Source organism: Salvelinus fontinalis, chromosome 14 (assembly GCF_029448725.1).
Source record: "Salvelinus fontinalis isolate EN_2023a chromosome 14, ASM2944872v1, whole genome shotgun sequence".
Classification (NCBI taxonomy): domain Eukaryota; kingdom Metazoa; phylum Chordata; class Actinopteri; order Salmoniformes; family Salmonidae; genus Salvelinus; species Salvelinus fontinalis.
Genome location: NC_074678.1, coordinates 509,539 through 525,801, shown reverse-complemented (window position 1 = coordinate 525,801; position 16,263 = coordinate 509,539). Strand labels below are relative to the sequence as shown.

At 43.2% G+C, this 16,263-nt stretch overlaps 1 protein-coding gene across 2 annotated transcripts in view; it reads right to left on the bottom strand.

The window, feature by feature from the left end:
- Nucleotides 1-16,263, bottom strand: part of hmcn1 (hemicentin 1) — a 241,162-nt gene that overhangs the window by 79,609 nt on the left and 145,290 nt on the right. For both annotated transcript variants that reach the window (XM_055943694.1, XM_055943695.1), the window contains exons 36-42: nucleotides 15,113-15,236; nucleotides 14,779-14,880; nucleotides 13,951-14,127; nucleotides 12,880-13,031; nucleotides 12,378-12,501; nucleotides 8,912-9,087; nucleotides 8,603-8,699 (exon numbers count right to left, since the gene is read on the bottom strand). In XM_055943694.1, coding sequence (XP_055799669.1) covers nucleotides 8,603-8,699; nucleotides 8,912-9,087; nucleotides 12,378-12,501; nucleotides 12,880-13,031; nucleotides 13,951-14,127; nucleotides 14,779-14,880; nucleotides 15,113-15,236 — 952 coding nt within the window. The remainder of the gene's footprint in view (nucleotides 1-8,602; nucleotides 8,700-8,911; nucleotides 9,088-12,377; nucleotides 12,502-12,879; nucleotides 13,032-13,950; nucleotides 14,128-14,778; nucleotides 14,881-15,112; nucleotides 15,237-16,263) is intronic.

Genomic DNA, 16,263 nt, shown 5'->3' with positions numbered 1-16,263 from the left:
CAGGGCTCAGGATACGCACTGGTAGCCTAGTGCGTAGTGTATACACTGTAGGTACTAGGCTGGGGCGGGGAGGTGGTGCCGGAAATACCGGACCGTGGAGGCGTACTGGCACTCTTGAGCATTGAGCTTGCCCAACCTTACCTGGTTGAATACTCCCGGTTGCCCGACCAGTGCGGGGAGGTGGAATAACCCGCACCGGGCTATGTAGGCGAACCGGGGAAACCATGCGTAAGGCCGGTGCCATGTATGCCGGCCCGAGGAGACGCACTGGAGACCAGACGCGTTGAGCCGGCCTCATGACACCTGGCTCAATACCCAATCTAGCCCTACCAGTGCGGTGAGGTGGAATAACCCGCACTGGGCTATGCACTCGTACAGGAGACACCGTGCGCTCTACTGCGTAACACGGCGCCTGCCCGTACTCCCGCTCTCCACGGTAAGCCTGGGAAGTGGGCGCAGGTCTCCTACCTGCCCTTGGCCCACTATCTCCTAGCCCCCCCCCAAGAAATTTTTGGGAATTACTCACGGGCTTTTTTGGCTTCCGTGCCAGACGCGTTCCCTCATAGCTCCGGTTCCTCTCCCCGGTAGCCTCTGCTCTCCTCCGTGCCTCCAGCTCAGCTTTGGGACGGCGATTTTCTCCTGCCTTAGCCCAGGGACCTTCTCCATTCATTATTTGCTCCCATGTCCAGAAATCCTTTCTCTCCTGTCCCTTACTCCGTTTCGTTTTCCCTTGCCGCTTGGTCTTAGCTTGGTGGGTGATTCTGTAACGGGTGACGCTCTCCTCATCCTCGGAAGAGGTGAGGAGAGAAGGATCTTCTGACCAAAACGCAGCTTGTGGGAAATAAGCCATCTTTATTATAACAACGATGATGGCAAACACGAAACAGAAAAACAAACACTTTCCAAACTACAAAATAACAAAACGACGTTGACGAAACCTGAACATAAACTTATATAACTAAACATAAACTTACGTACAGGAAACAGACGACATCGAAACGAAAACGAAACAAACAAACGCTACAGTCCAGTGTGGTACGAACAAACATACTGACACAGGAGACAATCACCCACAAACAAACAGTGAGAATGCCCTACCTAAATATGACTCTTGATTAGAGGAAAACGCAAACCACCTGCCTCTAATCAAGAGCCATACCAGGCAAACCAAAACCAACATAGAAACAGATAACATAGAATGCCCACCCAACCTCACGTCCTGACCAACTAACACACAAAACTAACATAAATAGGTCAGGAACGTGACAACGCCATACACATGGTCTTCGATTGTGAAGCTGGTTGGACGTACTGCCAAATTCTCTAAAACGACGTTGGAGGCGGCTTATGGTAGAGAAATGAGCATTACATTCTCTGGCAACAACTCTGGTGGAAATTCATGCAGTCAGCATGCCAATTTCCCGATCCCTCAAAACTTGAGACATCTGTGGCATTGTGTTGTGTGACAAATCTGCACATTTTAGAGTGGCCTTTTGTTGTTCCCAGGACAATGTGCACCCGTGTAATGATAAGAAAAAAATATATATATTATTATTTCACCTTTATTTAACCAGGTAGGTCAGTTGAGAACAAGTTCTCATTTACAACTGTGACCTGGCCAAGATAAAGCAAAGCAGTGCGACAATAACAACAACACAGAGTTACACATGGAATAAGCAAACATACAGTCAATAACACAATAGAAAAAAATCTATATACAGTGTGTGTGCAAATGAGGTAAGATAAGGGAGGTAGGGCAATAAATAGGCCATAGTGGCGAAATAATTACAATTTAGCAATTCAACTTTTTAGAGATAGGGGGCAGCATTTTCACTTTGGATGAATCGCGTGCCCATAGTGAACTGCCTCCTACTCTGTCCCAGATGCTAATATATGCATATTATTATTACTATTGGATAGAAAACACTCTGAAATTTCTAAAACTGTTTGAATTATGTCTGTATAACAGAACTCATATGGCAGGCAAACTTCCAAACAGGCAGTGGAAATTCTGGGGCTGGTTGATGTTAAAACTCATCGTCTATTCACAGTAAGATAAGATATGGATCTGTTCGCACTTCCTACGCCTTCCACTAGATGTCGACAGTCAGTAGAATGTGGAATAAAGCCTGTAGTGTGATGTGGGACCGGATGGCAGCTATTTGAGTCAGTGGTCTGGCAGAATGCTAGTTCCTGGTCATGCGCGCTAGTCATGATATTGCCATGTGTTCCATTACTCTGTAGACAAAAACGAATGCTCCAGTTGGAACGTTATTGGATATATATGATAACAACATCCTGAAGATTGATTCTCTACTTCATTTGACCAGTTTATTCGACCTGGAATATAACTTTTTGAAGTTTTCGTCTGAGTTCGCGCCAGCGGCGCCAGCGTTTGGGCATGTTTACTAAACGTGCCAGCAAAAGTAGCTAATTGGACACTAGTAATGGACATTATCGAACCAAACAACGATTTATTGTGGAACTAGGATTCCTGGCACTGCATTCTGATGAAAGATCATCAAAGGTAAGGGAATATTTATGATGTCATTTCGTATTTCTGTTGACTCCAACATGGCGGAGAAATGTTGTGTATTTCTGAGCGCCGTCTCAGATTATTGCATGGTATGCTTTTTCCTAAAGTTTAAAAAAAATCTGACACAGCGGTTGCATTAAGAACAAGTGTATCTTTAATTATATGTAAAACATGTATCTTTCATCAAAGTTTATGATTGTCACGCCCTGGCCTTAGTTATCTATGTTTTCTTTATTATTTTAGTTAGGTCAGGGTGTGACATGGGGGATGTTTGTGTTTTTTGTCTAGTCTAGGGTGTGTGTATTGTCTAGGGGGTTTTGGTAGAGTTCATGGGGTTGTGTTCAGTGTAGGTGTTTAGGTAAGTCTATGGTTGCCTGGATTGGTTCTCAATTAGAGACAGCTGTCTATCGCTGTCTCTGATTGAGAGTCATATTTAGGCAGCCATAGGCATTAGGTAGGTTGTGGGTAATTGTCTATGTTTGACGTTAGTAGCGTGTGTCTGCACTTTCGTTTGTTAGCGTCACGGTCGTTTGTTGTTTGTCTAGTTTGTATTAGTGTTCGTGTTCGTTTCATCTTCAAATAAATAGAAGATGTATTTATATCACGCTGCGCCTTGGTCCTCTCTTTCGCCTAAAGACGATCGTGACAATGATGATTATTTCTGTTATTTGACGTGGCTCTCTGTAATTACTCCGGATATTTTGGAGGCATTTCTGAACATGGCGCCAATGTAAACCGAGATTTGTGGATATAAATATGCACATTATCGAACAAAACATAAATGTATTGTGTAACATGATGTCCTATGAGTGTCATCTGATGAAGATTATCAAAGGTTAGTGATTAATTTTATCTCTATTTCTGCTTTGTGACTCTATCTTTAACTGGGGAAAATGGCTGTTTGTTTTTTGGATTTGGTGGTGATCTAACATAAATATATGTTGTGTTTTTGCTGTAAAACATTTAAAAAATCAGACACGATGGGTAAAATATTTTTGAATTTCGCGCACTGCCTTTTCAGCGGAATGTTGTGGGTGTCTGGGCTAGAAAGTTTAAACACTGGTGTGATAGATGTGCAGAAGATGAATGTGCAAGTAGAGATACCGAGATACCGCTATTTACAGATGGGTTATGTACAGGTGCAGTGATCTGTGAGCTGCTCTGACAGCTGGTGCTTAAAGTTAGAGAGGGAGATATGAGTCTCCAGCTTCAGTGATTTTTGCAATTCGTTCCAGTCATTGGCAGCTTAGAACTGGAAGGAAAGGGGAATTGGCTTTGGGGAGGACCAGTGAAATATACCTGATGGAGCGCGTGCCACGGGTGGGTGCTGCTATGGTGACCAGTGAGCTGAGATAAGGCGGAGCTTTACCTAGCAAAGACTTATAGATGACCTGGAGCCAGTGGGTTTGGTGACGAATATGAAGCGAGGGCCAGCCAACGAGAGCATACAGGTCGCAATGGTGGGTAGTATATGGGGCTTTAGTGACAAAACGAATGGCACTGTGATAGACTGCATCCAATTTGCTGAGTGTTGGAGGCTATTTTGTAAATGACATTGCTGAAGTCAAGGATCAGCAGGATAGTCAGTTTAACGAGGGTATGTTTGGCAACATGAGTGAAGGATGCTTTGTTGCGAAGTAGGAAGCCGATTCTAGATTACATTTTGGATTGGAGATGCTTAAAACTTCTTATGGCTGCAAGGCAAAGTGTTGAGTAGCCAGTGAAATCGTGCCCATTTCAAACGGCCTCCTACTCAAATCTTGCTCGTACAACATGAATATTATTATTCTTTTTGGATAGAAAACACTTTCTAGTTTCTAAAAGAGTTGGAATTATTTCTCTGAGTGAAACAGAAGTCCTTCTGGAGCACTTTTCCTGACCAGGAAGTGAAATGTCAGAAATCGATGCTCTTTTCAACCTGATGCCTATACATGGTCTTAACACTTAGGAGTCTGCTGACACTCTATACGCCTTCCTATTGGTGTAAAGAGGATGTCAGAGAAGAATTGTTTTTGCTCCTCTTGGTCTGTGGTGGAAAAAAAACTATTTCTTTGACGTGACGGTCCAAAGTGGGATTGATTTCTGTTTTGCCTTGGTAACGAACGGCTAACGTCTCCGGCTCGATTTTTTTTTGATACATGTGACCATATCATCGTAATGTATGTTTTTTCAATATAGTTTAATCAGATTATTGAAACTTTATTCGGGAGTTTTGCCGTGTTCCGTCCTCTGACTGTGTTTACGCTGGAGAAATTTATGCCACTCGGCTAGTGCCAATGCTAATTGAAGAGGGACATTTGCCATTCTGAATCGAAACAACGACTCATCTGGACAGAGGACACGTTCTTCAACATTCTGATGAAAGATCAGCAAAAGTAAGACCCATTTTATGATGTTATTTCATATATCTGTCGTGCATGTGAACTGGCCGTGGGCGCCCAATTATTTCTGTCTATTGTAGCTACGCTAATATAGCGATACATTTTGTTTGCGCTGTAAAACATTTAATAAATCGGAAATATTGTTTGGAATCACAAGATGCCTGTCTTTCAATTGCTGCAGACTATGTATTTTTCAGAAATGTTTTATGATGAGTAATTAGCTATTTGACGTTGGTGTCTGTAAATATTCTGTCTGCTTTCGGTGCAATTTTGGATTGTAGCTGAAATGTAAACTATGGTTTATACATGAAATATGCAAATTTTTCAAACAAAACATATGCTATACAATAAATATGTTATCAGACTGTCATCTGATGAATTTGTTTCTTGGTTAGTGGCTATTTATATCTTTATTTGGTCGAATTTGTGATAGCACCTGATGGAGTAAGCAACTGATGGAGTTAGAAAAAGTTGTGTCTTTTGCTAACGTGGTTAGCTAATAGATTTAAATATTTTGTCTTCCCTGTAAAACATTTTAAAAATCGGACATGTTGGCTTGATTCACAAGATGTGCACCTTTCATCTGGTGTCTTGGACTTGTTAATGTGTGAAAGTTAAATATTTAAAAAAAATAGATTTTGAATTTCGCGCCCTGCACTTTGAGTTGGATGTTGTCATAAGTGTACCGGTGTCGGGCTGCCCCCGTAAAAGGTTAATGTGAGCCTGGAAGAAGAGTTTACAATCTAACCAGACACCTAGGTATTTGTAGTTGTCTACATATTCTAAGTCAGAACCGTCCAGAGTAGTGATGCTGGATGGGCAGGCAGGTACGGGCAGCGATCAGTTGAAGAGCATGCATTTAGTTTTACTTGCATTTAAGAGCAGTTGGAGGCCACGGAAGGAGAGTTGTATGGCATTGAAGCTTGTCTGGAGGTTAGTTAACACAGTGTCCAAAGAAGGGCCAGAAGTATACAGAATGGTGTCGTCTGCACAGAGGTGGATCAGAGAATCAACAGCGAAAAGAGTCGGCCTGAGAATTGAGCCCTGTGGCACCCCCATAGAGACTGCCAAAGGTCCGGACAACAGGCCCTCTGATTTGACACACTGTCTGAGAAGTAGTTGGTGAACCAGGCGAGGCAGTCATTTGAGAAACCAAGGCTGTTGAGTCTGCCAATAAGAATGTGGTGATTGACAGAGTCGAAAGCCTTGGCCAGGTCGATGAATAAAGCTGCACAGTATTGTCTCTTATCGATGGCGGTTATGATATTGTTTAGGACCTTGAGCGTGGCTGAGTTGCACCCATGACCAGCTCTGAAACCGGATTGCATACTGGAGAAGGTACGGTGGGATTCGAAATGGTCGGTAATCTGTTTGTTGACTTGGCTTTCGAAGACCTCAGAAAGGCAGGGTAGGATAGATATAGGTCTGCAGCAGTTTGGGCCTAGGGTGTCTCCCCCTTTGAAGAGGGGGATGACCGCAGCTGCTTTCCAATCTTTGGGGATCTCAGACGATACAAAAGAGAGGTTGAACAGGATAGTAATAGGGGTTCCAGATTGTCTAGCCCGGCTGATTTGTAGGGGTCCAGATTTTGCAGCTCTTTCAGAACATCAGCTATTTGGGTTAAGGAGAAATGGGGGAGGCTTGGGCAAGTTGCTGTGGGGGGTGCAGGGCTGTTGACCGGGGTAGGGGTATACAGGTGGAAAGTATGGCCTGCCGTAGAAAAATGCTTATCAAAATTCTCAATTACCTTGGCTTTAACGGTGGTGACAATGTTTCCTAGCCTCAGTGCAGTGGGCAGCTTGGAGGAGGTGCTCTTATTCTCCATGGACTTTACAGTCTCCCAGAACTTTTGGGAGTTTGTGCTACAGGATGCAAATCTCTTTTTGAAAAAGCTAACCTTTGCTTTCCTAACTGCCTGTGTATATTGGTTCCTAACTTCCCTGAAAAGTTGCAGTACGCCACAGGATGTCTTTATGCTGGTCAAGGGCAGTCAGGTCTGGAGTGAACCAAGGGCTATATCTGTTCCTGGTTCAAAATGTTTTGAATGGGGCACGCTTATTTAAGATGGTGAGGAAAGCACTTTTAAAGAATAACCAGGCATCCTCTACTGACGGGATGATATCCTTCCAGGATACCCGGGCCAGGTCGATTAGGAAGGCTGCTCCCTGAAGTGTTTTAGGGAGCCTTTGACCGTGATGAGGGGTGGTTGTTTGACTGCAGATCCATTACGGACGCAGGCAATGAGGCAGTGATAGCTGAGATCCTGGTTGAAGACATCAGAGGTGTAATTGGAGGGCAGGTTGGTTAGGATGATATCTTTGAGGGTGCAGTGTTTACGAATTTGGGGTTTTACCTGGTAGGTTCATTGATAATTTGTGTGAGATTGAGGGCATCTAGCTTAGATTGTAGGACGGCCGGGGTGTTTAGCATGTCCCAGTTTAGGTCACCTAACAGTACGAGCTCTGAAGATAGATGGGGGGCAATTCACATATGGTGTCCAAGGCACAGCCGGGGACAGAAGGTGGTCTAAAGCAAGCAACGGTGAGAGACTTGTTTCTCCGTGCTTCTACACCTGCATTGCTTGCTATTTGGGGTTTTAGGCTGGGTTTCTGTACAGCACTTTGAGATATCAGCTGATGTAAGAAGGGCTATATAAATACATTTGATTTGATTTGATTTATGGAAAGGTGGATTTTTAAAAGTAGAAGCTCAAATTGTTTGGGCACAGACCTGGATAGCATGACAGAACTCTGCAGTAGATTGCAACTCCGCCCCCTTTGGCAGTTCTATCTTGTCGGAAAATGTTATAGTTAGGGATGGACATTTCAGGGGTTTTGGTGGCCTTCCTAAGCCAGGATTCAGACACGGCTTGGACATCCGTGTTGGCAGAGTGTGCTAAAGCAGTGAATAAAACAAACTTAGGGAGGAGGCTTCTAATGTTAACATGCATGAAACCAAGGCTTTTACGATTACAGAAGTCAACAAATAGAGCGCCTGGGGAATGGGAGTGGAGCTAGGCACTGCAGGGCCTGGATTAGCCTCTACATCACCAGAGGAACAGAGGAGGAGTAGGATAAGGGTACGGCTAAAGGCTATAAGAACTGGTCGTCTAGTACGTTCGGAACAGAGAGTAAAAGGAGCAGGTTTCTGGGAGCGGACGAATAGATTCAAGGCATAATGTACAGACAAGGGTATGGTAGGATGTGAATACAGTGGAGGTAAACCTAGGCATTGAGTGACGATGAGAGAAGTATTGTCTCTAGAGACACCATTTAAACCAGGTGAGGTCACTGCATGTGTCACTACAGTGAAATAAGACAATAATCACTAACCAAAACAGCAATGGACAAAGCATATTGACATTAGGGAGAGGCATGCGTAGCCGAGTGAGCATGTTGTTTAATCAGATTCTTGATATGCCACCCTTATCAGGTGGATGGATTATCTTCGCAAAGGAGAAATGCTCACTAACAGGGATGTAAACCAATTTGTCTACAACATTTGAGAGAAATAAGCTTTTTGTGCATATGGAACATTTCTGGGATCTTTTATTTCAGCTCATGAAACATGGGATCAACACTTTACCTGTTGTGTTTATATTTTTGTTCAGTACAATTTATTTAGAAAACGGATGACGTGCACAGGCAGACAGACAGGCAGGCAGACAGACAGAGCAGCAACTCACCCCAGACATTGAGGTTATAGTTCTTCTCAGTCTTGCCAGCGATATTGGTTGCCTCACAGGTGTATCTGCCGGAGTCCTGCACCTGAGCACTGTCAATCTGCCAATCACATTCACAGAGAGTAAGATACAAGAGGTACGATAGGCCTGTCAACCTGCCAGTCAAAATCAATAATCAATGAGAGGCAGAGAGGTGTGTAGAGAGTAGGGTTAGATATAGATAGAGAGAGAGCGAGAGCGTGAGAAAGAGAGCGACAGAGAGAGCGAGAGAGCGTGAGAGAAAGAGAGGGAAGGATAGAAATCGGACCGTACCTTCAGCACACTCCCATCCTCCGACACGGTCAGTCCTGGCTTCCTGAAGAGCGGGCGGCCATCTTTGCGCCAGGACAGAGTGGGAGGAGGGATCGCGTCACTCTGGCAACGCAGCTCTACCGAGCGACCCAGCATTACAGTGGCATTCACCTCCTCACCCATGATGTTGGGTGGCACTGTAACACATAAATACACAGAAGCAGTGTCAGCGACAATAAATAGTCACACTTAAAAGTTTACATGTCAAAATAATTTCACATTGGGAATCCGGTGAACCCATTTTCACCCCTGGAGAAAATGGTCCCAAAAATATACCTCAATAAAGTTGAAGAAATTGACTTGTTGACTCTTACCCACACCTAAGACTGTAAGCACCAAACAATGCCATTCCACAGCTCTGACAATGTATAAGTCTGGTGCCAGTCCTATATGGTACCACTACATCCTGGGCTAGATCAGCTTAACAATGAGCTGCTGTCAGATAAAGTCAGATAACGAACTGAGCCAGGCTGAGTCACTTCAACAGGCTTTCACCATCTGTTAAAGCTTCAGAGGATCTGGTTAGAACAGTTCCTCTCTCTAGAGTTCCAAGACAGTTCTTGAACTTTGGTTGTCACTGTTTGTCAAGAGCTGACTATGTTTCCCACGATGTAGCTGGCACTGGGCTGTTATCGGACCCAGACACTGACCTCATGGAGAGAGAGACAAAGAGAGAAAGAGAGAGAAAGGGAAAGAGAGAGAAAGAGAGAAAGAGAGAAAAAGAAGGAGAGAGACAGAAAGAGAGAGAAAGAAGGAGAGAGAGAGAGAGTAAGAAGGAGAGAGAGAGAAAGAGAGAGAGAGAAAGCGAGAAATAAAGAGAGTGAGAGAAAGAGAAAAAGAAAGAGAGAGAGAGAGAAAGAGAGAGAGAGTCGGAGAGAGTCAAAGAGAGAGAGACAGAGAGAGAAAGAGTGTGAGAGAGAGATAGAGAGAGAGAGAGAGAGAGAGAGAGAGAGAGAGAGAGAGAGAGAGAGAGAGAGAGAGAGAGAGAGAGAGAGAGAGAGAGAGGGAGAGATAGAGAGAGGTCTCAGAATGAAAACAAAATAAATGTCTGTTCTCCTCCCTTAAAATGGCCCTGTCTCTGACCTCAACACGGAATCACTCTGTCTAATAATACCTCCATTCTGAGGGGCAATTTCTCTGTAATCCCACTTTGAAGCCAATCAAAAACCTCTGCTTCAGCCTAATCCTAAAATATGTTCTCAATATGATCGATTTCTCAACTACAACGTTTCAAATCTGGACTGACTAAAAGCCAATTTCCTCAAATGTGTATTTCTCTGGACAAACACAACACACGTGTCATGTGAAAGGTTTAGACAGGCTAGCTGGCAGGATTATTTGGCCAGACACAGGAAGTTGTTCTAGAGTGGTAGCAATTACCAAAACAAATCTGTCTTCATTTCTCTGGATGCCATCCTTTGATATTTTTAAAGAAACAGAAGACATATGGACACAGGCACGCACAAATATCCAAACACACACACCTGGACATACTCAAACTCAAACATACTCAAACTCAAACTCAAACACACACACCTGGACATACTCAAACTCAAACATACTCAAACTCAAACACACTCACATGGACATACTCAAACACACACACACACACACACACACACACACACACACACACACACACACACACACACACACACACACACACACACACACACACACACACACACACACACACACACACACACACAGACAATCTGTCTGAAACTCTTCATAACACTACAATCACTTCTCTCAAATTCTTTTTAAATTGAGAAAAATGATTAAAATGTATTACTTTCAAAACTAATTGGCTGTCAACATCAACTCTCTAAGCAAAAACGACAAGGTTGATTGAAATGCCAAACTGGAACACAAACCATACTTCCTTCCCAGGAGTATGGCCACGTCAAAGCTTCTTTGAACAGTCAATCAAATGTTGCCATGTATATCCTATATGTTATGTTTACTGGACTCGTTTTGAATATTCCACAAATTAGCTCACGGATGAGGTACTCAGCATTCCATACATTTTAATATATCTTTGTATAAGTATGTCATACAGTATATTTCTTCCACACCAAAACAAAAGGTCCTCCGATGTGATTTAATCATTGGCATGGACTCAGAAAAAACAATTTAGTTGTTTCTCCATGAACAATTGGGATTTTGAGAGTGAAAAACACAAAAAAATCGAAAACCAGGAAAAATAAAACTGAGAAAACAACATCATTTGAGAAAATATAAAACATAACTTGGAGAAAGAATTACGGATTATATATGGCCCACTTTAGAATTGTTTATGAACCGTTATTTTACCAGGTATATTGACAGAAAACATAGTGCCCTACTTTCTCTTGTACAGTAACGACCCGGAAAGAGTTACAAGAGCGAGGAGAAGAATGTTCATATTTGAAAGTTTGAAAAATATTAGTAGCTCATGACATGTTTCATTTTTTTATTTTATTTTTTATTTTTTTATTTTACCAGGTAAGTTGACTGAGAACACGTTCTCATTTGCAGCAACGACCTGGGGAATAGTTACAGGGGAGAGGAGGGGGATGAATGAGCCAATTGTAAACTGGGGATTATTAGGTGACCATGATGGTTTGAGGGCCAGATTGGGAATTTAGCCAGGACACCGGGGTTAACACCCCTACTCTTACGATAAGTGCCATGGGATCTTTAATGACCTCAGAGAGTCAGGACACCCGTTTAACGTCCCATCCGAAAGACGGCACCCTATAAAGGACAGTGTCCCCAATCACTGCCCTGGGGCATTGGGATATTTTTTTTTTAGACCAGAGGAAAGAGTTCCTCCTACTGGCCCTCCAACACCACTTCCAGCAGCATCTGGTCTCCCATCCAGGGACTGACCAGGACCAACCCTGCTTAGCTTCAGAAACAAGCCAGCAGTGGTATGCAGGGTGGTATGCTGCTGCTAATAGTAGCTCTCACGCTAGAAAAGGTTGGAGACTCCTGTCATGCAGTAGAGCTGGTACAATAACAGACAACATAATACCTATAAGAATAACTAAGTTCTTATAGAGAGTACTGGGTTAAATAAGATGTCTCTGGTGACTAAAATGTGTTTTCATGCACTGGATTTATAGTACACAACTGGAGTGATAGTACACAACTGGAGTGATAGTACACAACTGGAGTGATAGTACACAACTGGAGTGATAGTACACAACTGGAGTGATAGTACACAGCTGGAGTGATAGTACACAACTGGAGTGATAGTACACAGCTGGAGTGATAGTACACAGCTGGAGTGATAGTACACAGCTGGAGTGATAGTACACATCTGGAGTGATAGTACACAACCGGAGTGATAGTACACAACTGGAGTGATAGTACATATCTGGAAGCAGTATCTGAAGGTGATCATGGAGATGTGTTTTGGTCAGAGGGAGGTTGGACTCACCGTACACCCGCAGGTCGTATTCTCTCTGCTGCTCTCCTCCTGCGTTGACGGCCACACAGGTGTACTTCCCTGTATCACTGACCTGGGCACTGCTGAGAGACAGCACTGTACCACCGGACAACACCTACAGAGGGGGAGAGACACACACACAAACACACACAGGTCAGAAACACACACACACACACACGGGTCAGAAACACACACACAAACACACACAGGTCAGAAACACACACACACACACACACAGGTCAGAAACACACACACACACGGGTCAGAAACACACACACAAACACACACAGGTCAGAAACACACACACACAAACACACACAGGTCAGAAACACACACACACAAACACACACAGGTCAGAAACACACACACACACACACACACAAACACACACAGGTCAGAAACACACACACACACATAAATTAACAGTTGCGCAGACAGACACATATGCGCACACACATGCACACACACAAACGTTGACGAGCTGGGCGGTTACCTGTATGCCATCGGAGACACTGGCAACAGGGCTGCCATCTTTGAGCCAGGTGAGACTTGGCAGAGGAACGCCGGTGGCCTCACACTCCAGCCTGGCAGGGTCGTTCACCACCACCGTCACCATGGCACTGCGGCTGGAGATGGCAGGGGGCACTGCCAGGCGTTTAGAGGAGCATTACACACAGACACAGACAGACACACAGGCTGCATCTCAAATGGCATTCTATTCCCTATAGAGTACACAACTTTAGACTAGAGCCCTATTCCCTATATAGTACACCACTTTAGACCAGAGCTCTATTCCCTATATAATCCACTACTTTAGACCAGAGCCCTATTCCCTATATAGTACACTACTTTAGACCAGAGCTCTATGGGCTAAAGTAGGGTACTAAAGTAGTGTACTATATAGGGAATGGGGTGCCATTTAAGTCTCACACGTATGATACACTCCTAGGGACCAATCCTAACTTCAGATCTGTGCACGTTACTCATGTCCATCATGCACAGGTGTCAATGTGAGACTTGTGAGAAAAAGTCGACTAATGCGGTGATCTCATGTTAGATTCCCCTAGAAAAGAAGCTGTAGTCATGGCCTTATCTGATGACATCACCCTGTCTGGTGATCCACATTGTTTATCATCCTCATCGTCATCATCATCATCATCAAATCCTGTGTTCACATGAAAGAGGCAGATAAATGGGTCTGTTTCCCCCACAAAGCAGAATAATGCCGTAGGACTTCATAAGGATTTAATAGGATTTGAATGTGTTTTAATCCTTCAGTGTATAATGTTCACTGAGCGTTGCTATACTGGGACTGGGTTAAGAGTGTTTTGACATCACCCGTCTCAAAAGCCCTTTGATTCCAGACAGCAACATGTTATTGGTTGACTGGTCCAAAGGCATCTCTATTTGTCTGTCAGTGTGTAACTAATTACCTGCATCTGTCAGGTGGGCACTGACCCAACCTGATCCTCCATTCATCCATTCCTTTACACATCTGACCAACACAATGTGGTCATGCTGCTGTCGTAGTAGTTTATGTGGACGAGGTCAAACGTTCACTCACCGTACACCTGCAGCCTGTGAGAGAGTTCTGAGGTTCCGGCCACGTTGACTGCTATACACCGGTACAGCCCGGCGTCGGACAGCTGAGTACGGTCGATCTCCAGCAGCTGACCGCGCTTCAGGATGGTCACCCCGGCTGCGCTGGTTAGAGGTCGACCGTCCTTGTACCAGGTAATGGCTGATCGCATCGACACAGATAAGAAAAGACAGGTAAGACTGTGTCCAGATGCTCATAAAATGTATCCTATTTCTTCATTCTTTAAGTTAAGCTTATCTGGCTTCTCTCAGCGTGAAAGAAATATGATGGATAGATACTGTACGGAATTTCCATTAAATACCTACTCAGTTCTTCTCAGATACGAGATGAAAAGGAAGGATGAAAGTAAGTCCACTGTTTTCACAGTATTTAGACACAGCTAGCCTCTATCAGTTGTTCTCCATCCAGTTTTATTTACAGCCATACAGTATTGAATAAAGTATAACATATTGCCATAAAGTATTGAATCTAAAAGCTTTATTGGTTCTCAACAGGCTGCTCTTATTGATCCATAAACTAGACTACAGATCACCATGCCAACATAGCCAGTCTGCCAAGGGGGCATAGATGCAGGTGAAAAAAATTCTCTGTAGTAAAATGTCTTCCTTATAAGCTTGCAATTGCTTAAAACAGCTTGCTCGTGAAAATATTCCTGTGATATTAGATCTTTAGAGAAACACCTGCTGTTTTGAAAATAAAAAAACCTGAATATGAACATTGGTATGTGGTTTTATATTGTTGTAAGTAATATAACTTAGTAGAAGTCAAGGGTTAGGGCTGGAGAGATCTTACCAGGAACTGGACTCCCTGTGGCCTTGCACTCCAGCTGGATGGGGTAGCCTGCTATGATGGTCTCATTGAAGGTCTCTCCAGAAGAAGGGACGCTTGGAGGCTCTGTAGAATGGCACAATATGGTTTAGTAGCAGACACAGCAGACACAGAGAGAGTGTGGGAGAGGGAGACAGAAGAGTGAAAGAGGGAGGGAGAGAATGAACAAGAAAGAGATGAGTGGGAGAGACACTGAACAAGAGGAATAGGAAGAGGTGAAGAAGGATGGAAAAGGAGAGGTAGACAGACAGGAATAGAAACCTAGTGAGAGTTTGGGGAGTTTGGGGTCTGCTGTTACCATGGACACTGAGGCGGATGTGTTGCTGGGTCTCTCCTGCTGCGTTCGTTGCCACACATGTATATCTCCCAGCATCCTCTATTCTGGCTTCCGTGATATGCAGTGTCCTACCGGCCGACTCCAACTATGGAAACACGGAAACATACACATGAACTACATCTGACCAACTGGAAGAATAACAATAACGTCTAGAGTATTATTGTAACTGGGACTTAGAATAACAATAACGTCTAGATTATTCCTGTAACTGGGACTTAGAATAACAATAACGTCTAGAGTATTACTGTAACTGGGACTTAGAATAACAATAACGTCTAGAGTATTACTGTAACTGGGACTTAGAATAACAATAACGTCTAGATTATTCCTGTAACTGGGACTTAGAATAACAATAACGTCTAGAGTATTACTGTAACTGGGACTTAGAATAACAATAACGGCTAGAGTATTATTGTAACTGGGACTTAGAATAACAATAACGTCTAGAGTATTACTGTAACTGGGACTTAGAATAACAATAACGTCTAGAGTATTACTGTAACTGGGACTTAGCATAACAATAACGTCTAGAGTATTACTGTAACTGGGACTTAGAATAACAATAACGTCTAGAGTATTACTGTAACTGGGACTTAGAATAACAATAACGTCTAGAGTATTACTGTAACTGGGACTTAGAATAACAATAACGTCTAGAGTATTACTGTAACTGGGACTTAGAATAACAATAACGTCTAGAGTATTACTGTAACTGGGACTTAGAATAACAATAACGTCTAGAGTATTACTGTAACTGGGACTTAGAATAACAATAACGTCTAGAGTATTACTGTAACTGGGACTTAGAATAACAATAACGTCCAGATTATTACTGTAACTGGGACTTAGAATAACAATAACGTCTAGAGTATTACTGTAACTGGGACTTAGAATAACAATAACGTCTAGAGTATTACTGTAACTGGGACTTAGAATAACAATAACGTCTAGAGTATTACTGTAACTGGGACTTAGAATAACAATAACGTCTAGATTATTCCTGTAACTGGGACTTAGAATAACAATAACGTCTAGAGTATTACTGTAACTGGGACTTAGAATAACAATAACGGCTAGAGTATTATTGTAACTGGGACTTAGAATAACAATAA